The 21,314-nt window shown below is 49.3% G+C and overlaps 9 protein-coding genes across 9 annotated transcripts; 4 read left to right on the top strand and 5 right to left on the bottom strand.

The window, feature by feature from the left end:
• Positions 1-784: 784 nt before the first annotated feature.
• Positions 785-2,114, bottom strand: FMAN_10700 (uncharacterized protein; the record flags this gene model as incomplete). Its single annotated transcript, XM_041823809.1, has 2 exons — positions 785-1,058; positions 1,132-2,114. 2 exons carry the CDS (start codon positions 2,112-2,114, stop codon positions 785-787), a joined length of 1,257 nt encoding a protein of 418 aa, XP_041689353.1.
• A 2,285-nt stretch (positions 2,115-4,399) lies between these two features.
• On the top strand, positions 4,400-4,990 carry FMAN_10701 (uncharacterized protein; the record flags this gene model as incomplete). Its single annotated transcript, XM_041823808.1, has 2 exons — positions 4,400-4,676; positions 4,770-4,990. 2 exons carry the CDS (start codon positions 4,400-4,402, stop codon positions 4,988-4,990), a joined length of 498 nt encoding a protein of 165 aa, XP_041689352.1.
• Positions 4,991-5,023: 33 nt separating this feature from the next.
• On the top strand, positions 5,024-5,752 carry FMAN_10702 (uncharacterized protein; the record flags this gene model as incomplete). Its single annotated transcript, XM_041823807.1, has 1 exon — positions 5,024-5,752. One exon carries the CDS (start codon positions 5,024-5,026, stop codon positions 5,750-5,752), a length of 729 nt encoding a protein of 242 aa, XP_041689351.1.
• A 515-nt stretch (positions 5,753-6,267) lies between these two features.
• On the bottom strand, positions 6,268-7,673 carry FMAN_10703 (uncharacterized protein; the record flags this gene model as incomplete). Its single annotated transcript, XM_041823806.1, has 9 exons — positions 6,268-6,295; positions 6,350-6,769; positions 6,819-6,956; positions 7,014-7,051; positions 7,106-7,260; positions 7,311-7,352; positions 7,404-7,494; positions 7,551-7,577; positions 7,629-7,673. 9 exons carry the CDS (start codon positions 7,671-7,673, stop codon positions 6,268-6,270), a joined length of 984 nt encoding a protein of 327 aa, XP_041689350.1.
• Positions 7,674-8,148: 475 nt separating this feature from the next.
• Positions 8,149-12,159, bottom strand: FMAN_16221 (uncharacterized protein; the record flags this gene model as incomplete). The annotated part of the gene is made up of 2 exons (XM_041823805.1): positions 8,149-10,389; positions 10,435-12,159. 2 exons carry the CDS (start codon positions 12,157-12,159, stop codon positions 8,149-8,151), a joined length of 3,966 nt encoding a protein of 1,321 aa, XP_041689349.1.
• A 1,478-nt stretch (positions 12,160-13,637) lies between these two features.
• On the bottom strand, positions 13,638-15,277 carry FMAN_10704 (uncharacterized protein; the record flags this gene model as incomplete). The annotated part of the gene is made up of 2 exons (XM_041823804.1): positions 13,638-14,702; positions 14,750-15,277. 2 exons carry the CDS (start codon positions 15,275-15,277, stop codon positions 13,638-13,640), a joined length of 1,593 nt encoding a protein of 530 aa, XP_041689348.1.
• Positions 15,278-16,679: 1,402 nt separating this feature from the next.
• FMAN_10705 (putative prenyl transferase) lies at positions 16,680-18,090 on the bottom strand (the record flags this gene model as incomplete). Its single annotated transcript, XM_041823803.1, has 2 exons — positions 16,680-16,841; positions 16,921-18,090. 2 exons carry the CDS (start codon positions 18,088-18,090, stop codon positions 16,680-16,682), a joined length of 1,332 nt encoding a protein of 443 aa, XP_041689347.1.
• Positions 18,091-18,629: 539 nt separating this feature from the next.
• On the top strand, positions 18,630-19,494 carry FMAN_10706 (uncharacterized protein; the record flags this gene model as incomplete). The annotated part of the gene is made up of 2 exons (XM_041823802.1): positions 18,630-18,902; positions 18,955-19,494. 2 exons carry the CDS (start codon positions 18,630-18,632, stop codon positions 19,492-19,494), a joined length of 813 nt encoding a protein of 270 aa, XP_041689346.1.
• Positions 19,495-20,037: 543 nt separating this feature from the next.
• Positions 20,038-20,854, top strand: FMAN_10707 (uncharacterized protein; the record flags this gene model as incomplete). The annotated part of the gene is made up of 2 exons (XM_041823801.1): positions 20,038-20,042; positions 20,095-20,854. 2 exons carry the CDS (start codon positions 20,038-20,040, stop codon positions 20,852-20,854), a joined length of 765 nt encoding a protein of 254 aa, XP_041689345.1.
• Positions 20,855-21,314: the final 460 nt, after the last annotated feature.

The raw sequence follows: 21,314 nt of genomic DNA, 5'->3' as shown, positions 1-21,314 counted from the left end.
GTCAGGGACAAGAATATGATCATATCCGTGCCATGTTGCTATGGATGTAAGATATCCCTTGGATATGATGAAGGCATGACAGCCGAAGAACTAGAGAAGAATATTGTTGAAGAAAGCAAGGAGTTTAAAATTTGGAAACGCATACACAATCCGCATTCTTGTGCTGAGATAGTAGCTTCCCATTATTGCGTTATGGAAAGGCTTAATGGAGAAGAGTCCCAAGTTGCGGATACCGTCCCTCCTGGGGACCCCTCTTCAAGACCTGAAAATACGTAGGTTTGAGCAGGTGACATTAGATGATCCGCCCTAGAAGATGAAGTGGTTTGCGACTTTTTGCGTGATCCTATCTTGGCTAGGTAGAGACTCCCATACTAATGGCTTGCTGTACCTCTGAAAATATGCTTGTGCCATGTTTGACGGTGAGGCCTTTCCCTTTTTACTTCCTGGGTGTCCTGAAGCTGTCGTCAAAGTTGAGTTATTCTCTCCTTTTTGAGAAGTATGTTCTCTAAACCTTCGATGTCCTGGAAGAATCTTATGCCCTTGCTCCTGGATACCCTGTCGGAGGCCAATCCCAGCGGAGAGACCTCCCCCTGATGGTAATTGGCCATCTACTTGCTGAGTTTCGGTACTCTGACCTCTTGATCTGCGAGTAGCATACGCAGGACGTAAATACAATACTAGAGCATCTAGCTTTACACTCGTGGTAAAAACCCTCAGCAGCCGAATCCAGACATTTTCCAACATCCTCCAGCCATGAGTCCTTTGTCCACCAACCCCTTCTGCCTCAGATGTCAATCTCATTCGGCTCACATACAGGCATAAGCGCAGGTCCATCCAGCCCGTAAACCCACATCTTTGCATTGACGATCTGGGGCTCGTTAGACAGGAGAACCTCAAAATCAAACTGGCGCTTATAGGATCCTAGCTCCAGGATGCTATCGGCAATCTTGGCAATAGAGAAAGAAGAATCACTCTTCGGGTGGGGATGCACGGGCTTGTAGTGCTTGAGGATGAATCCTCGCTTGTGGGTTGTCTTTTTGTTCGCCTTCGGCTTTCGGCTTTCGATAAGGTCATTCTCAATCCTCTCTAGTTGAGGTACCACGTCGGGATGGCGGAGCGCATAGACTTTACCAAGCTCGCCTTTGGGGCTGAGTCGCACCACCACTGCAAAGCCGGTCGGGTTCCATCGTTCCCCGTTTGTCGTCATTGGGATTTCCGTGACGAGCTTTCTTCCAGTCCCCAGTAAAAGTCCAGAGCAATCCTAACTGAGCGAAGACGAAATCCTGAAGACCAGAGTCGAATGTATTTGCGTGCATATCTCCCGTTGCAGAGGGGATTGTGGCCATGAGGTGGCCTCCTTTTCTATGGATAGCGTTGAAAGACGAGGGGCTATTGCTGAAGCCCAAGCGTACGCCCAACAGTGTTTGGAGATCGACAATGGACGCAGCAGAGTCAGGCGTGTTATCTCGGGTGATGTCGCAGCTCTCTACCCAGAGAGGAGAGTGCGGTTGACTGGTAGTGGATCTTGGAAATGAGGGTGAAAGTTCTGTGCTTACAGACGAGTTTGAATCACTATCGGTGTCGAATGAGCCAACAGAAGATTCCGGAGACAAAAGGGGGGAGTGCGGAAGAGGAAAGTTCAAAGCGAGTATCATGTTTCCCAAGACATCGGAATCAGAGTCAGGGTACTTTGGCTCAAGGGAGTCGGTCATGGGCGTGAAAGCATAACCGCTGAACACATGTCCAAAGTTTGTCTCGCCAATGGCAACAAAAGGATTCTGATAGATAGAGATATTGAGAGAAAGCGTATCGACTTTGTCCATATCTAGAAAGTCGGTTTGAGAGATCATCTCAATATAGTCTTCAGTGTTCATAATATACTTTTTTCTGACGAAAATACGTCCGTTCCAGGTGTGTGACCATTCCAGGTATTTTCTGCGGTCGTCAGGGTCTGGCCATGCGTGTTTGATGAGCTTGCTATGGGCATCCCACTCAGCGTCCCGGCTTTGGGTGTCGAGAATCTTTTCGCTATTCCTTTCCCCCCAGTCATGAAATCCCCATTCTTGAGGGGACCAGCTAGCCATGATCTCCTCGTCGCTTTCGGGGATCGGCATCGTGGCTGGTTGTCAAGATATGACGGACTCTGTTTAGTGAGGACTGGGAACTCGGCCTATCTGAGAGATGAGGTCTATTGTAGACAACGCCACAGTTCTTATGCCTCAATAGAAGGCAGTGCGGCTCCGTGAGAAAGTGAGGTTGGCAAAATATGGTTCAGATTACTCAGAGTCGTCTGATGTATAAGGGCAATTCACTCTTATGCAGCAAAAGAATAACGTCAAGACCATGCAAGGGGAGGAAAGAAAGTAAAATGCAAGAACTGAGTGCCGTTTTGTAAGAGATGGTTGTGTGAGGCAGAGAAGAGAGGAGAGTTGCGATGTTGAGGGAAGGTTAAGAATAACATAGCAGTGGAGTGGGGAGCCACTGAGAGTACAAGCCCGAGCTTTGTGTAACGCGCAAAGCCTCACTACCTATACCAGTGGCTCATCGCCGTCTGCTTGGCACCGGCAGATGTTGCACTAGGTAGACTGGGAAGGCAACTCTCAGAATGAAGGGAGCTGGTACCGAGGACAGGCGTAGCAAGCAGATGACAGGGAATTCCAAACTATACTCTGTAGTTATTTCCCATCTAGAAAGCCACCCAACTCTTCTGTTCTAACTAATTTTCTTTTAAACTGTCACAATTTTGCATTTGTTCAGCGCCCGCAGCAGAGCAGTGTACACGCACGATCTGTGGGCCTACAGAGATCTGACGGACACCACCTGCACAACGAGGTTCAGTACCAGGGAATATGCCACCATCATCTCCTTCATCAATGGTTCCTCGCCACTGTTATTATCCAAAGACCGAATAATAATCCACTCCTCCGAGCCTGTATTGAGTTCTTCGAATCCGATTCCTTCTCCGTATATGAACCCCCCCTCGCTTGCGGGAGCTCTCCTGTTGCACCATCAGAAGACGCACCTAGCGAGGTCTCCAGACTATCAAGGACATGGATCATCAGAATCCTCAATGACTCTGGAAACACCATGTTGCCTATTATTTATAGGGAGTTCCAAAGCCAACATACCGTTATTCCTGTTGCGAAGTTGATTGATGTAACAGGAAAACAGACCTCGAGCCTTCGAGATCTTGGCCATTGAGGATAACAATGTCTATGTGCTTCTGTGGACGTAAACTTCATTTGCGATACTAATCAAACCTCGCTATCTCGACACCACTTTGACCCTACCATTACCAGATACCAACACCAACATGTGTCAACACACAGCTTTTGGCGTGACAGGTCGAGAGACAAGTTTTCTCACATCTTTTGCTTTACAGCGGTAACACAAGTGTTGCCCGCCCCCTCCATTTCGGGTGACACAAAGACACCGAATGGTATCGAGGAGCCTGAAGAAGTCAAACGACTCGGGAGCTTTGGCAAAATGGGAAGCAATTCGGGGCCAAATATCCCCGCCGGACCCATCGTCCGCCTTTTATCATCTTTTGCCAATTTCACTTAACTTTCCTGTATTTAACAAAGCGTCGCGCAGTTGAACGGAATTTCTCTGACTCATCAACATTTTGCCCGTCAGCTGCCTTTCATCGGATACGTTTACCATCAACTGTCGCCCGATGCAAGTGGTGTTCCACATTCATTCACACCATGTCCCGCTAATCACACGCGCAAATACAACAATCACAGTTGTCTCGGCCAACCAAACATTCAATACCATTTTCAGGCTGACAATCACCACCGACCGAGTCAAGTGATTGTGTAACAGGCATCAGCCAAGTTGTGTAGCAGGTTCATGTGTGGCGCACGCCACGCAGACAATGTGCATTATTGTGAAGCTTTGGTTGCTCGTCGCATACCGAGTTGAACGGCTCACTGTACGATTCATATACAATCAACCCATCAATTGTCCTCCCAGAGGCGCAATTATCATGCATGGAACTCGTCTGGATCGGCATGGCACCTTCAGCACCTGGGTTGGACCTGTTAACGTGCTTGGCGTTTCGCAGCTTACGGACTCTAGCAGCTTCCTCACGTCTTTTCACCCAGACATATCAAGAAGCACCCGTGCCTCACAATGATGGCCAGCTGGACGTAATGACTGGTGAATCACTTTCAGCTCAAGACTCTTGTGTCTCTGTGAAGATATACTCACGAACAACTCGACGTCTTGCATACACTGCCTCTGCTTTGGACCTGATTCATCGCCAAGAGATGTAGTTGATCATGCCCGGATCTCTGTCTCTCAATAGCATAAATAAACACCCCCATCGTCTCTCGAACTTGTTCCTGTCAACCAGCCGTCCATCATTCTCCCCAGTTCGTTTTTCAGACTCGTCCTCATGTCCAACTCAAGCCGGGTTCACTGTAGGACTATTGAGGACGTCCCGCTGCCATATCCCGCTTCCAAACTGATCATTACCCAACACCTTGAAGCTTCACGAGAATCACCTTTCTGGGCGTGGATCATTGTTGGGGCATTCTACGACAGACAAGACAACATCCTCTGGAGCGCTGAGATCTTTGCTGGTCGACTTGACATCGATTCGGACTCTGAAGACGAATCTAGTGATACTGAGTCTGTGGCGGAGAGTTACACCGAGGAGGCAGCTTCTTCAGGTAAACACTGATCCCTTGAAGATTTACTGCAGACATTCATGCGCGGAATGATCTATATGAAGCCCTGTGTCTTCCGTATTTCTGACTCCTCAGATATCTTCTCTTCCTTCCAAGAACAATCTTTTCATCACAACCAAACTTTGAACTATCAAGCACCCCCAGTCCACCAAGTCTTTCCATATTGGAATCAATCTCCGCCATACGCTATCCCACCGACTTGGGATCCAGCTACCCAAGGTCAAGTTCCCGGCTTCTGGCAAGCATCTTTCGATCCGAACGTTCGTCGCTGGGTTCATACCTGGCAACCTCTCTGACTCCCCTCCCCTCCCATACCACGATCAACCACCATGTCTGGTTGGAACCCCATCAACGGTCGTGATGCCACAGGCTCACGACCAAACTACTCACCCATTGGTGCACCGATCCCATCGCAGGGTCAGCCGTACGTTCCTTATCTTGGTGGTCCCGGGTATAACTTTGGTCTAGCTCCCCCCGCGTATGGCTATATGTATCCCGGCACAGCTGCATATGGCCAGCCCGTTTACGGATTCCCACCCCAGGGACCGATTGCTGGGTTTCAGACCCAGCAGACTTATGCGCACCAGCCCAACGGGACTGGTAACATTCTTCCTCGCCAGGCGCAGTCCATTCCTCAGATTGATCCGAAGATGCCTGCTGCGCAGATGACCAACTCTTCTGGTGGTGTTGGTTGTGAGCCCGGGTACAATTACTTCTTCCCGGCGAACCATACCAAGGTTCATGTGTTCAAGAGCGATACTCCTCCGTGGCAGCTGCAGGCGAACGCCCAGATTCCCTTCATCGCCTCGCACGTTCCGACATCGACGAAACTGGGCGATCTCCTGAAGGGATTTGGCTGCACCAATCCCTCGGCGAAGAAGAACATCTGCTTCGAGCTCTACAGCGGAGGGAATGGCAAGTGGTACAAGGGATACTCATTCACTGGTGATGACAAGGATGAGATCGGAAAGACCATGGATGAGGTCGGTTGGGACTCTTCTAGGACTGGAAACAAGGGAGAGAAGCCTGTTGTCTGTCTCTGGTTCTGCAAGAGCTGATTTTGCCTGATGGTAAAAATGATGATTTGGGACAAGGTAGCTGCTGGTTATTGTTTCTGTTACTGTTGTTCTCTGCTGCTGGAACGTTAGGTACTCATCTTTGAGCATTGGAGTTTATGGTTCATGTCGCTGGCTTAGTTACTAGCTACGCAGATCAATTGAGACGTCTGAATTTTTCCCATGATAATTTCTTCATCAATCTCGGATTGTGATGTTGTAGATCCAGGAAACTCTCTGGTTACGCCAAGATGCTGATCGGATGTCGTGACGCTAGGACCCCTGTACTAACGTTAGAGGTTTTGGTTGCATGATCTGCACGAGGTACCAAGTCTATTTCAACGCCGTGTGCGATGTCACACAAAATAAACTGTCCGATAAGAATGTAATGGAATCACAAAATGGGCGGCCAGCTTCGGCCAAAAGCAAGACGAGTTAACGTTGCATGACTCCATCATGGGGCATAGCCTCACGTTCTCAGGTACCACAATACCAACGACTCTCATTGTACTATTGCATTACGGCTTCCTCCCGTAAATAGAGTAACTAAACTTCGGTTAGTCCTGAAATGTAACAATATGCCCAGAGGGTTCAACTCACATCGGCCAGTAGGCATGGATCTTCCTGTCCCCCATAGTCTTCCTCACATCCATCAGAAACACAGTAGTGTCCTCCACACTCCACCCATGACCCCTCGTCAACGCCGCCATGGTGATAGCTTCAAGCCCACTCGAAAAGTTCTCATAGCACCAAGTCCCCAGCTCCTTATACTTCTTATCCTTCGGCCACGAGTTGCTCGGCCACCTGAATCTCTCGATCTTGACATCCACGAACCCAATCTCCGTCATGACGTCTACTAGCGCTGGGATATCTATATACGGACGGCCGAACCGCTCTGATGCCTCTTGGAGAAGCTTGAGACACTTGAGGAGTGCGTTATCAGGCTTCACAGTGTCGTCGTCGGATTTGATAGTGAGATCTGCTTCTTGGAGCTCGAGATAGCCGTTGGGGGTTAAATTTCTGAGATTTGGTCAGACGGGATGTTGTTGGGGTGTGAAAGGAGGTGTACTGGAAGCATTGGGTGAGGTATTTTTTCCAGTCGCTTATGCAAGATGTCATGAAGCGGCTGTGGATGTAGTCAAATGGTTTTGAGTAGGTCCACTCGTCTTCGATATCGTCAATCTCAAAGGCCACGTTAGGAGGGATGCTGAACAATGTGTGTTAGGTCGCCTATACATGAGCACTGGCACGGATGAAAACTAACAAGCTTGGTTGAATCGGTGAGAGGTCGACGCCGATGACCTAAACCGTCAGTTCCTCCAAATCGATGGAGAGGTAGGTCCGAACTGAACGTACCTCTGCTTCAGGATGTTCATCCGCAAAGTCCATGGCCCAAATTCCGGTCCCAGTTCCCAGGTCCAAGACATGATTCACTTTTGTGTCTGGGAAACAAGGCGGTGCGAGACCAAGCTTATCGCCAAAGGTGAGAAGGAACAGATTATGTTGAAGATCTGACATACGTATTAGCCAACTAATAGACATTCGGAGATCCAGGTCATACCTAATCTTTCATTCTCCCTCTCATCATTCGGCAAGACATACTCTAGAGGCGGAGTTAGAAGACTCTGGGGATGTTGGAGACAGCTCAACTCACTGCCGTCTTTGTACGCATGATATGTTCTGCCGTTTTCACAGCGGTAGTTAAAGATTGACTCAGAAACACTTGCTGTTGTAGATGCAGAGTCCTAAAGCCACGCATGTTAGCAACTGAGACATATCGTGGATAGAATGGCTAACATACCTCACCCAGCGTGGACTCATTGTCCTCCTATACCGCCGTGGTCAGATATACTCCTAAAAGCTCAATGTACTCACTGACCTGCTCATCTGGCACAACAACAGGTTGTTCGTTCGTCTCGGCCATTTTGTTCTTGGCATGAATGAATTGCTTCAGTTGAGGTATTATAGTACGCAAGACATGGACTGATTCTGCTTGTGAACATACATGCTTGGCGAAGACTATGATTGGTGAGAGCTATATGCAAATGCATGTTAGTTGAACTTAAACCGTTACAATGAACACGACCAACACAACACCATGTTCCCCGCCTTTGCATCAGGAAATATCACGTGTTGTTCGGACAGAGACGATTCCTAACAGTTCTCCGAGCATGAAGCGGATAATCTGAGGATTACTGAGATATTTGGTGCTTGTTGGTGTTTAGGAGATGGAAGATGGGACGTTACTGGGTGACCAGCGATTTACCGATAGTTATGAAACGTCTTGGGTATATTCCTGTGTAATGTCGGTTAACTTATGATCAGTTGAGATCAACTTATATGACCCTTTCCTTTGTTTCGACTCCTGATCCAGAGTCCTCGAACACTAGTCATCCTCTCTATGTCTTCACACGCTCATCACTCTTCTTCCTCCCCTTCCAATGCGTCCTAGCAATCTTCAACAACCCCCAGGCCAGTAACCTGTACACCACCACGCAAGCCGCCAAACATGCCACATTAACAACAGGATCAACATCAAAGTTATACAACTCCAGCACCTGCTGCCCTGTCTCAATCGGGCACTTTCCATTCTGCAATCTCTGCTCGTCATTACACGTAAACTTGATATCCCTCAACGAATACGGTGCCACAGCTCGTGTGCCGTACCGAATGGGGGAGAGGTAGTTGAACGCTTTGAAGAGCTCCGGCATGTCGATGGAGAGAATACCAGCCATTGTGTTAGCCAGCGCGAGGAACACCCCCATGATGTTGACGGCGAACCCAGTATGGCCGAAGAGTGTGTTGAACATGATACCGAGCGATTCACCGCATGACACGATTCCAAAACAGGCAAACACCGAAACAAAGTACAGCGTCGCAGTCCGCGGGAGATCAACAGCAATAACCCCCAGCACACCAAAGATCATACAACTGATAATCTCAAACGGCACCTCCAGAATCGTATAGGCCGCCAGAAACGCATGCACACTGTAAACCCCGTCATCATCCTCCCTGTAGAACACATCGCGCTCATTCGGATAGATCGCCGTGTTCTGCAACATGCCGACAAAGTAAAACGCGCCAATCTCCTGCACGAAGCCCATTCTGTTCTGGACGGAGTAGTAGTCGTTATCGAAGGGGGCGAAGAACAGGGCGAGGACAAGCGCGAGGCCGATGACTTGCATGAGGCGGGCGACGATGAGCTCGGGTTGGCGATAGGTGTTTATGGTGGCGCGGTGGAGGAGGAGGGGGAGGGATGTTGTTATCGGGGCGCGTTTGCGGATGAGGGCGCCGAGTTCGGCGGGGGTTGAGAGGTTGGCTTTGTTGAAGGAGCGGCGATGTGTTGTGTTCTGAGTGCTGTGTTGTTCAAGGGTATCCTTGGCGACTTCATCTCGAGGACCAACTACCTTCTCGTTTGGAGAGGAACTCTCTTCTTTCCAATGGTCGATCAGCTTCTGAACTCGCTTTCGAGACTCCAACTCTCTGCCTTCCTGCTGGAGATCGATAGTGATCATGTCGAGTGCAAAGTCAGCTGGGTTGGTGTGTGTCGGACACTCGTATCCATGGCGGGCTAGATATCCAAGCATATCCTTTCCAGGACCAGAATAAACCTGCGAACCACCTCTTGCCAGAAGCAATACATTTCCGAACTCTCTGAACAAATCGGAGCGAGCTTGATGGATTGTAAGAATGAGAGTACGACCTTCGTTAGCGAGACCTTGAAGAACCTCCATGATAGAATTCGCGGTAAAAGCATCCAATCCTGAAGTTGGTTCGTCCAGAAGAAGAATACGAGGATCAGTGAGGACTTGTACTGCGATGGAAACACGGCGTTTCTCTCCCCCAGAAATACCCTTGACGAGTTCGCCGCCGATGAGATTATCAGCACAATCCTTCAAGCCCATTTTTAACAACACATCTTCTGCCCGGCGGTTCTTCTCCTCCTTGCTCATAAATGATGGCAGTCGAAGACCAGCTGCGAAGCGGAGTGTCTCACGAACTGTAAGCGATGGCAGCAGCGCATCATCATCTTGGCAGACATAAGAGCAGACTGATCGAATAACTGAGTCGGAGGGAACAGCGCCGTTGAAGGTGAGTTTCCCAGCTGGTCGATACTTAGTCCCCACTGAATTCCGTAGTCTCAGAGCCATCGAGTTGAGAAGCGATGTCTTTCCACTGCCCGAAGGACCCATAATCACATTCAGAACTCCAGCGTTGAACGTCGCATTCACAGGGTTAAGAATCGTCTTAGTCGGTAGCTTCTTTCCAAGTTGAGTTCTCTTATCCAAAGCGAGTGAAAATTGGTTGAGTTCCAGGTCAATAGCTCGAACGTCTGCGACAGATCGTGCTGTCATCTTCTCCTTTCCAGCAGAAAGATCTGTATCTGAGACACGAGCGCGAGCAATCGTCATCTCGACTTTGAGAATATGAAGCCCGATAACTGATAGTACTACGAAGAATACGACAAAGGCGAGGCATACGAGGATAGGTTTGGCAGTCCAGTCTTTGGGGAAGCCGAGAGATGCCATCACGTATGAGCCCGTGTACTGTTTACATCGTGGGTCGGATTCGCCGCCGAAGGGACAATCGTAGAAACTCCCCTCGAACTCGTTTCCGCAGTACGCGCTAAACACGTAGAACTGCGCATGTCAGTATTAGATATATGAGTGGGTGTAGGATCATACCGTGTAAGTAAGCCATTTTAGCCATCGGACATAGACAGGAAGACTGTTCACATTGATGAACATCCCACAAGCCATGCTCTGAAGTGTGAAAACAAGATTTGCGATCACACTCGCTCCAGCAAAGTGTCTGACCGTCGCAACACATGTCATGGCACACGTAACAGCAATGTACTGGTTCAACAACGTGATCGCAAAGAAGGTAAAGAACTTTTCGACATCACGATCAAACCCAGCCATAAAGTAAAAGATAACTGAGAAGAGAAACGGCGCAGCGACATCTTCTGTAATCATCCGTGCGATTCGTCGTGAGAGCACGAAGGGGAGGGCATCGACGCATCCTTCAGAGTTCTCGCGATCGAAGGTGGGAATGTCGAATGTCATGCGGTAAACTTCGAAGATGAGGATGAGGTAGCCTTGTAGACCGGCTGCAGTGTATAGTCCACCCTGTCGAGAGCGAATGCCGGCTTGATCGCGACCGAGATCGAAGAATAGGTAGCCGCAGACAAGACCCATGAAGATAGCTTCGGTGAGAGTAGCTGCCATACCGAGGGGATCACGGTATGTAACTTTGAGGGTTCGATCTGTAAGAACTGTGAGTTGTCGCACAAAACCCGCATGTTCCTCTGCCTTCTTGTCCTTCTTCTTCCCATCGCCAACATCAACCGTATCAAGAGGATGATGTCTCTTCAGCGTCTCTTCATTCCAAGCACCCTTCAACCTCTCCACCTTCGCAGACGTCTCTTGTTCCAACTCAGGAGTACGATTATCAACAGCCGCGATATCAATGATGAACTCGGCAGGATTAACAAAAGGCGGAAGTTGGAAACCTAGATCTGCAAACCAAGGAACAGCGTCTTTGATAGCACCCGAGAACACAGGGCTGCCTTTCGTGAGAACAATAAGATTGTCGAAAAGATCCCAGATTTCAGATCGCGGCTGATGAATGGTCGTTATGATCGTGCGCCCCTTTTGCGCTAGGGTCTTGAGCGTTCGTACAAGTTGGTATGCACTCGTCGCATCAAGACCGGTCGTAGGCTCGTCGAGGAAGAGGACTGATGGGTTGGCGAGGAGTTGAACACCGATACTTGTTCGTCGCTTCTCACCGCCTGAACATCCGTGATGCTGTGAGTTACCAATCCGTGTATTAGCGCATTCTTTCAGTCCAAGTTCGAGAATGACTTCTTCAACAACTCTGTGGCGTTCTTCAGCGGTTGTCGATGGCGGGAGTCGCAGATCAGCTGAGTATCGTAACGTTTCCCTGACAGTGAGTGTCGGTAGCAGAATATCCTGCTGCATAACATACGCAGCTCGAACATTATGAACGCCAACTTTTCCATTAAACGTCACAACTCCCTCTTGACTCAATCTCGAGCTCAGCACTCTTTCAGCGACTGTGTTGAGCAGTGTCGTCTTTCCCGAGCCACTACCTCCAATGATAGCTGTTAAGGTTCCTGGCTGAAGATCGGCGTTTACGGCGTTGAGTAACGGCTTCATCTTTGGGGCGGTGCTGAACTTTGAGGAGAACAAATCTCCATATGTCGAGGGCGCAAGCCATGACGGCGCAGTGTCAACGGACACAGCCAAGTTGTGAAGCTGAACATGAACAGCTTGAACATCGTCGAGAGAAAGATGGCCTCCTGAAAGATGGTGAATGCCAGGATCTATCGAAAGATCCGGGGAACTGGTTCTGTCCATCTTCTCAACGTCGGGGCCGTGATGCGACATGACTGCGTTTCTTTGTCGTAAGCGCGACTGAAGACGGAATATTATCTAGTTGTCCAAGCCCGGGACATTATGTCTCTTGAACATTAACTCCGTGCTTATTATCCAGAGTATTCAGGCTGGTTGAATCTATGACGCCAAGTAGAATAGCCTTCAAAAAGAGGAACAAGAAGCGAAATCTGACAATAACCACTCGACGAGAAATCCCACCGCATAAGACCCAACGGTCCTCTTCCCAAAGAGGTAATTCATGGTCAAGACTGGATAGACGAGCTTCCAAGGCTAATACCCGAGAAGAGGGTCTGATTCGCTGGGTTTGTTCTAGAGTCGGGTGAGGTCTTTTGATGGGTGTGGACAGTGGAGATCGGGGAATGGAAGCGAGGTTGCGGGGGCAAGGGTCTAGGCCGAGAGAATTGATCGAGAAGGGGAGGGCAGAAGCGCGTGATTTGTGGAATTGCGGCGGTGGAGGGTGCATTGTTGCTGACGTGGAGAGGGTTGACATTTCGGAGCTGGTCAGTTCCGGGCAAGGATCGGATCAAAGAGGGAGGTCAATTCACATGTTTCTATATCTCACTGTCATAAAGAATATACTGTAAGACTCCTTCAGCAATACATAGTCAGCAGTAGTCCCCAATGAATGAACCACTCAGAAACTCAATCTCACTGTAGACTCTAACCTTCATGATCAATACCACTTACACCTCGCTTATCACTCCCATGATCCATGCAAAAAAGAACTTTCGCTAACATGTCCCAAAGAAAACATGTCTAGCGCTTGGCGTCCACTTCGGCTGCTAAACGATGCAACCGTCTCTTTCGCCTAGTTAAGCCGAGGTTTTTTTAATATTCGATGCGACTTAAGCGAGCTCTTTAACGATTTTCGCGAGGCAAGGTTTATTTCGTATAGCATGATGCTACGGTAATCTTTAGCCATTTAAGAATGTTATACGGGGTAGCTAATAAGAGTCTTCAATTGGATAATGCGAATGATGATGCTATGGAATGGAATTGCATTGGGGGAATGACTCAAGATCGTGAGATCGGACGAGGGGATGAAGCCAAGAGAGACAGTTAAGGAGCTGCTTAATTTGTTCAAATTTGTACTCTGTAAATATTCCTCAACTAGATCGAGTTCTCGATTCCTCTCATTCCGCCGACTGACTAGACTAGAACAAAAGAATAGAACAATCAATTAATTGCCTTCAGTTGATCGGAGTAGAACCTCCAAATGCCTCACACCAAATCACAGAATGCATCGTCAAACCCCACAATTTCTCCAAATCATCTCTCTTCGTGCTACACTCGAGACGCATCAAAAGCTCACATGCACAGCAAACACAATCCCAATGACGCCACAATCTCATCAATCTCCAATCTCATTACTCATGCTATTCAATAAGAAAAACACAAAACCCGATACATAGATACAGTTCTATCCGCCCATCCAAGAACGCCTTAATGCTATTTCATCATCAATCATTTTAAAATGTTCGCTTCTCAGTGATGCTCTCCCCCAAAGGCTTGCCAACCACAAACCCAGAATTCGCCGCTCCAAGCTCAAAAACCTTGTTTCCACGCAGCCAAGTCTCCTTCACGCGACCCGTGAACTGATGGCCCTCCCACGGTGAGCAGCGGTTCTTCCATCGCATATCGCCCTGTGAAAACGTCCACTCGTCTGCATCGTCAAAGACACAGATATCTGCATCCATGCCGACTCTGATAGCGCCCTTGCGATGCGACAGACCGACTTGGGCGGCTGTGGCTTGACAGCAGAGACGAACAATGTCGGTGATGCTGGGTGTTTTGGAGAAGTCGCTGCGCTTCTTGGCGGCGGTGTAAAGAATGGGGAGACCAAGACCCACGGATGAGATGCCGCCCCAGGCTGCGAAGAAATCACCACGCTCCTTGTCGGCGTTCACGGCCTTCTGGGCTTCGGAGTGTGTTACGTCGATGCCCGAGTCGTTGTGGGGGATGTTGGGTCGGTCGGCGTCGAGATGTTGAGGGAGGAGCTTGAGTTGAGGTGTGCAGGGTGAGTGATCCGACACAACAGTCTTGATGCATGAGTCCTCAGCGACGAGCTCTTCCCAGAGACCATCGCGGTTCTTGCCCTCTCGGATAGGAGGACAGCACTTGTGTCGAGTGTCGCCCTTCTCAATCTCCTCAGCTGTGAGACCGAGGTAGTGGAAGCAGGTCTCGGCTGTGATGTTGATGCCTGCCTTGCGAGCTGCCTTGAGAAGAGGAATGCACTGGGTAGCGGACAGGTGAACGATGTGTAGGTGCAGCGAAGGGGCAATGTGTGCTTGGCTGAGAATCTCCTCGATGGCGTATGTTTCGAAGGCAGGGGGTCGAGATTCGAGGAAGGTCTTGTATGCGGTGAGTTCACCACTGGGAGCCAGGGGAGCTTCTGAGGTCTGAACGTCATCGCCGACTGATTGAGTGATGGGAGGGATCATTTCGGCGTGGAACATGAGAGTGGTAGGGCTGTCCTTGAGGGTCTCCATGGCGAGGGCAATATCCTTGGAAGACACAGCAGGGAACTCCGGAACCTATGAATGTCAGCTTGCGGCTCGACTTGTCAAAACAGAAAACTTACACCAGACTCGATCAAGAATCCCTTAAATCCTCGAACGCCAGCTTCGACCAGGGGTCCCAGCTCAGCAGCGTTACCCGGAATTACACCACCATAGAACCCAACATCAACCCAACACTGTCCCCGACTCGCGCTCAACTTCTCCTCAAACCCATGGAGGGTGGTAGTAGGAGGAATAGCATTCAGCGGCATGTCAACAACAGTAGTGACACCACCGCTAGCAGCAGCACGGGTACCAGTCCAGAAGCCCTCCCACTCCGTACGACCAGGTTCGTTCAAGTGAACATGAGCGTCGACGAGACCGGGCAGGAGAAGCTTAGGAGTATGGTCGACATACTCAGTACCAGCAGGGAAGCTTGTTGAGGGGAGGACTTCGGGGATGACAGAGATGATCTTTCCGGTGACGGGGCTGACGACAATGGAAGCAGGAGTGACAGCAAGAGAGTCATCAGGAAGAGTGACGACGACTCGAGAGGAGACAAGGACAGAGAGAGGACCCTCAGGGTACTGCTCAGCGTTTGAAGTTGTCATGATGGCCAGACACAGTGATTGATATACCAAACAGGGGATGAATAAAGAGAAGGGGAAAAAAAAGAAAGAGAATGAAACTCAATCTCAAACAAAAAAGATAAAGCTACAGCTTATCAAAAAATCCGGGGAATCCTAGTTTCTATCCCTTTTCGTCCTCGTGCTTCTCGCCGAGGCCTTTCCTGTTCTCTTATCCTCTTATCTCTACACTTGATGGAGGGGCTGAGCACGGGATTGGTGGGGTTGTCCTGGCTTCAGAGATAAGAACAAACGTCAGATGAGGACCAAGATAAGAGCAAGCACAGGCTAAGATCGAGTGATCGGAGAATTTCCTTATCAAAGAGGACGAGGCAATTGGTTCTCTTTACACAGAAGAAGAAGAAAGGGAAGAAAAAGCCACCCCCGGAATCTGGGAATGGCCTCGCTCTTATCGAGATTTCTCGGCTCGGGGAAAATATCGAATTCATTATTCGATCAAAACCTCATGTTTTCCCGTTCCTGATCCCAGTTCCGGCTTTCAACAAAACCAAGGTCCCACTTACAGGAAAGCTTAGCTTATCGAACCTCGAAAAAATCGAGAATTTCAGGGTCCATCGGACACTGCCGACGTCCGCCTGGCCAATCAGACACTGAACCTCTACGCCGATGGTGATTGAATCGAGTAACCATCGAGTAATGCCATCTTGGGATAGGCAGTGCGGCTTCGGATGAATTCGCTAGTTTTCGTCTTTTTCTATCCCTTTCCTCGGTGGACTGAGGCTATTCGGGGTCTACGACAAACAATCAGTCAGCAGGTGTTCTCGTGTTGAGGGCCGAATGACTGCAGAACACGTTTTCATTACTCGATCAAAAAGCCCATCCATCCTCGTGTCGTGGTGTTGGCCCCGCGGAAAAGGTCCAACTGAGGATTACTCGATCACCTAATTCGGCAACACTCCATCATCGCAGCGAGTATTACATGGGTATTACTCGATCAAAACACCAAGTTCAGCATACACACATAATTCTCCCTCAATACCCGAGGTTACCAAAAGTCTAAAGCGTCATCTTTTAACTCCCCCTTGCCAAGCTCCCACGCCCTCTTATGACAACGTTCAAGTACAGTAAATCAGTAAGAAACAGGTAATAATCATACATGCATCACTTTCCTGTCCCCGTCTAGACGTTCTCGTTCTGTAGTAACAAAGGGAGTCTAAAGCACAATCATACATACAGTACACCGTCAAGCCTCAGCTGACCAAAATCCCTCCCATGACTTTTTGACCAAAATGTTGCTTTTCTCTCTCTCGTCCTCCGTCATGAAAAAAATAAATGTGATGCGATGTGATGTGATATGATATTCGTACACGGCGTGTATCCCGCCTTTTTCATCGCCCTTCCACCTCCGTTCATGTAGGTATGTCCGTTACTTCTGTCGCTTGAGCGACTTATGCGCCATCTCAATCAATCCGTCCTTAGCCTCACTCTCGGGGAATTCCGCAATTGATGCAATAGCTTTATCCACGTATTCTTGCGCGAGAGCCCTCGTCTGCTCAATACCGTCGCTCTGGAGAACCAACTCACGTGCCTGGACCGTTGTTAGCATGGATTATCTCCAACAGATGTGATTCGTTGGCGGGGACAAAGACTGAATGCAGCCAACTTACCCTTTGTACGTCACCCTCCTGGGCAAACTTGCGGCCAACGAGGGCTCCGAGTTCCGGCATCTGCTTCCAAGCAAAGAGCAGTGGTGCCGTCGCGAGTCCCAGCTCTAAATCTGCCCCCGCAGGCTTGCCCAGATCCGATCCGCTCTGTGTGTAGTCCAAAAGGTCGTCTACCAACTGGAAGGCTAGTCCCAGGTTTCGTCCATACGAGTAAGCGGCGTCGACTGTCACAGCATCCGTGTTGCCCAGCAAAGCGGCAGCTCGGCAAGACTTTGAGATAAGCGATGCGGTCTTGAGGTACGTCTTTTGCAGGTAGTATGTGACGGTCTCCTCCGACCACTTGGGATTCCTCTCGTCCCGCTCTGTGTTCTTGAGCTGCATGAACTCGCCCTCCACGAGGTTAGCGATAACAGTGGCCAGCAGCTCGACAACCTCTGGGTTTCGAAGACGAGCTAGCGCAACAGATGCCCTGCCTAGCAAGAAATCACCCGCCAGAACAGCCATCTTGTTGCCAAACTCCAAATTTGCCGAGGGCGAGCCACGTCGGGAGATAGAGTGGTCGATGACGTCGTCGTGTAGAAGAGAAGCCGTGTGGATGAGCTCCGTGATTTCGGCAAGTCGTCGCTGGCTGGGAAGAATATCGGAGTTTGCATCGGGGACTTCTTGTTCGAGAGATGATAGAGGCTGAGCAGAGGGGTTCACATCGGCGAGGATCTGAGCTGGCGATATCGAAGTGTCGACGCCACGGTGAGTAACTATAGGAGCCGTAGGAGGAGTCTTTGGGCAGAGATATGTAGCTCTGCTCATGAGGAGAACGATCAATGGCCTGACATGCTTGCCCTCAGCCTGGGTATAATATTTGGCAGCACGGTCAAGCGAAGGGTGACCGGAACCAAGGAGCTTTCGAATGTTGCCCGTAAGGAACTTCATCTCTTTGGCGACAGTCCGCAGAGGATCGACATGCATTGCATCCTTGGAAGCCTTCTTAACGACATTGCTTACAACATTGGAAGCGACTTGAACAGCCGCACCCCAGGCCGAGTCCCTTCGAGGACTGGTATGCAACGAAGCGCTGTGTATCCTCGAGGGAGACCGACTGACGGTCAATTGTCTGCACAGAGCGCAAGCCGGAGCAGCAGTGCTTGTCCTCGTCCACAAGACCTGTCTGTTCATAGTGCCACGCACCACCGAGGCCCCCGGACGGAGCATCGTAGCGGAGCTTTATGGATAATTCCCGAAGTGAATGAATCGAGTGTTATAACGGCATTCGTTTGATTATATCGTCTTGTCCGAGACGTTCGTAGGCGGGTTGGCAGTTTTCGAGATCGTCAATGGCGAGGGAAATTTTGATCGATGGCTGCTGGATTCTCGATTGATCCGATTCTCTAAACTTTTCCAGCTCTAGCTGTGTTCTGCTAAGCCGGGGGGATTGCGGGTCCGTTCGGCGAGCAGCCGATAACAGGCCGTCGAGAGACGGAATGTGATTGGACGGATTGGGTATGGGGCCGTTGAGCTAAGCGTCAGCGGATGAATCGCTACGGAACTGGCCTGGAAATAGTAGATGCCTGTTGATCAAGCTTTGGCCTTTGATACGTTTCAATTTGACATCAACCACAGTTTACGACGACTTCATCACTGCTGCGCTTGTACGGGTTTTTCGAACACGATAGTTTGAATAGGAAGTGCTACAGAACAAGATGGTGCTACTCACAATGACGTCCTCCATTCTGGAGGCGTTCTTGGTTGTTGAAGCTACAGAAACACCACAAATCGAAGATCACGACGAAACAGAGGAACAAAAATCACAACCACCCACCAAAGAACCTACTTTAGACGACCCGAAACTTGGAAACCCCATATCGCATGGCCAAATAGTCGATCTGTGGAAGCAACTGAAAGCTCAAGGCAACTCCAACTTCACCCTTGAACAACTCCTCCGCGGCGCATCCGTCTACACCCCCCCTCCGCCTCCCAGGCCCGAACCCGTAAATCATCCCAGATCTCCTCTTCCTCGTACCTCATACTGACCAACTGCAGTCCCCCGAATACAGAGCCCTAATGGCCCGTCTCCGCCGCGAAGAAGAAGCACGCAGCTACGAACGAATGATAAACCCTCCTCCCCAACACGAAACCTTCAAAGACCACTTCCCCTCCAGCGCCGCCTCCTTTGCCGCCGCAAACCGCCCAACATCAGCGTTAGACCTCGGCGGCGACGACATGGCGATGGAAGAAGTGCACAAGCAAGTCACGCTAATCATCAACTTCCTCGTCAGCATCGCCGGCGTGGCGGGGACATTATGGGTTACAGCGCGGTGGTGGAGTTTGCCGGCACGCATGTTTCTGACGATGGGGGGGAGTATACTCGTTGCTATTGCGGAGGTCGTGGTGTATAATGCGTATATTTGGAAGATGGACCAGGGGAGGAAGAAGCATGGGAAGGTTAAGGAGGTTAGGGAGGTTGTGGAGAGTTGGGTGCTGGGAAAGGATGAAGATGAGAAGAGTGTTTTGATCAGGGAGATGGATAGGACGGAAGATGGAGTGAGGAAACGAAAGACAGAAGCGAAGATCGAGACATGATCTAAGTATATACCATAATATTGTAATATTTAATTAATAGAGGATGAGGATATCAGCTTTACAAATAGCAGTGCGACATTCACATCAATATCAAGGATTGTTCAAAGCAATCGACAAATTCGATATAGCCATATTCATACCTGGTCAGATAATATCATGACCATGATTTGGAGCAAATGCACGGCCATCGGCTAGCAGCCATGATGGCGGTGATATCATGGCTTGGGGCCCATGTGACTGCGCGCCAGACGCGTCTCAACGCGTCTTCCCAGTCCAGTGGGGCTTCTATCACTTTAACTGTTTTCTCTCCTCGGCACGCCTCAACTTCGAGGTCAAGAGTTCATCCATTGTTCATTCAGTTGACTTCCTTCTTTCATTCTTGCGGTCTTTTCTCCCTCATATTAATTTCATATAACCTTTTTTACTCCCCCGACCCTTTATACGGCATTGCAGTGTGACTTGTTTTCGAGCATCACCACGCGACAACATCACGAGTTCGGTTTTATATCGGGCAGCATGGTAATTAATTGAAGCACAACCCCCATGATGTATGATTCTTGAGCTTTTCTTGCAGGACTAGAAATGTACTAACTCAATCAGGTGTGCAAGTCCAGCGCCATCGGCACCGCGATCGCGGGTCAAACCATTACGAACATATGGCAAACGAAGCATTCGAGACGACTCGCCGAAGGAGCCAAACACCAAGAAACGAAGGGTATCAGCAGAAATGATGGCTCCTGAACCAGCATCTCAAGGCACAGACACGGCGCCTTTGACGAAGGTCACGGAAGAGGCGAAGAATGCACCCGAATCATCAACAACAACGAACAAACCCACTACCGAGCCAGTCAAGAAGGGATCAATCTTGAGCTTCTTCAAACCTGTACCTCCGTCATCCACAGTTACCTCCAGTCCAAAGAGCGACGAGCCTCAACTCGAATCGACACCCCCATCCTCGCCACCACAGCCGCCAAGGATAGAACCCCGAAAGAAACCACGCTTATTACGATTCCGCGGTGCATCAACACTATTACTAGACGACGACAACACGGGAGAGGACACACAAGGCGAGGACACAGAAGCCGAAGACTCTGGCACCAAATCCGCTCGACCAACTGCTCGAGAGAGCTCTTTAAACCAAGAACAGAGCACCAACGATTCAAAGCCTGGAAAGAGGGGGAAGGTGAAAACACCAACTGTACAAACGACACTGAATTTATCGTCGCAAGCTGCGTTTTCGGAGTGCAAGGTGTGTAATACTGTGTGGAATCCGCTGTATCCGGATGATGTGAAGTTTCATACGAAGCAGCACGCGGCTGTTTTGAGGGCGAAGAAGAAGGAGAAGCAGAGTGAATTATAGAACTTGATACCCATTTATGAATGACGAATTACATTGAATCTTGAGTTTGTGTGTTGTGTGACTGGATGCAAAGAGACTGCCTTGTAGTTATTACTGTAGAAGGGGAAATAAAGATGTAGAATCAGGGATTCTTCTAGTAAACAGGCCAGTAAGTCAATAAAAAGGATATATAAAATCACTTGAGTAAAAATTCTAATTTGAACAGCGCGTGAGAGGCTGGTAGAACGCAGTGAATATTTACAACACAACCTGAATCCAGTTTTACCTCCAACAACTAAGAGATTTTATCCAAGAAAAATAAAAGTTCACTCTGAATTTGTTTGGCGTGAGCCGGACTGAAGAACACAAATATCCGTATTCAAATCATTCGCCTCATCATGCATCATACGCCGTCAGCTTAGCCCAGTCATCGAGTGAGTACAGTGTAATAAAGAAGGCGTCCGTCTAAACCATCACAACA

The sequence above is a fragment of the Fusarium mangiferae genome (genome assembly GCF_900044065.1).
Source record: "Fusarium mangiferae strain MRC7560 genome assembly, contig: FMAN_scaffold016, whole genome shotgun sequence".
Lineage (NCBI taxonomy): Eukaryota > Fungi > Ascomycota > Sordariomycetes > Hypocreales > Nectriaceae > Fusarium > Fusarium mangiferae.
This window is presented reverse-complemented; position numbering and strand designations above follow the sequence as displayed.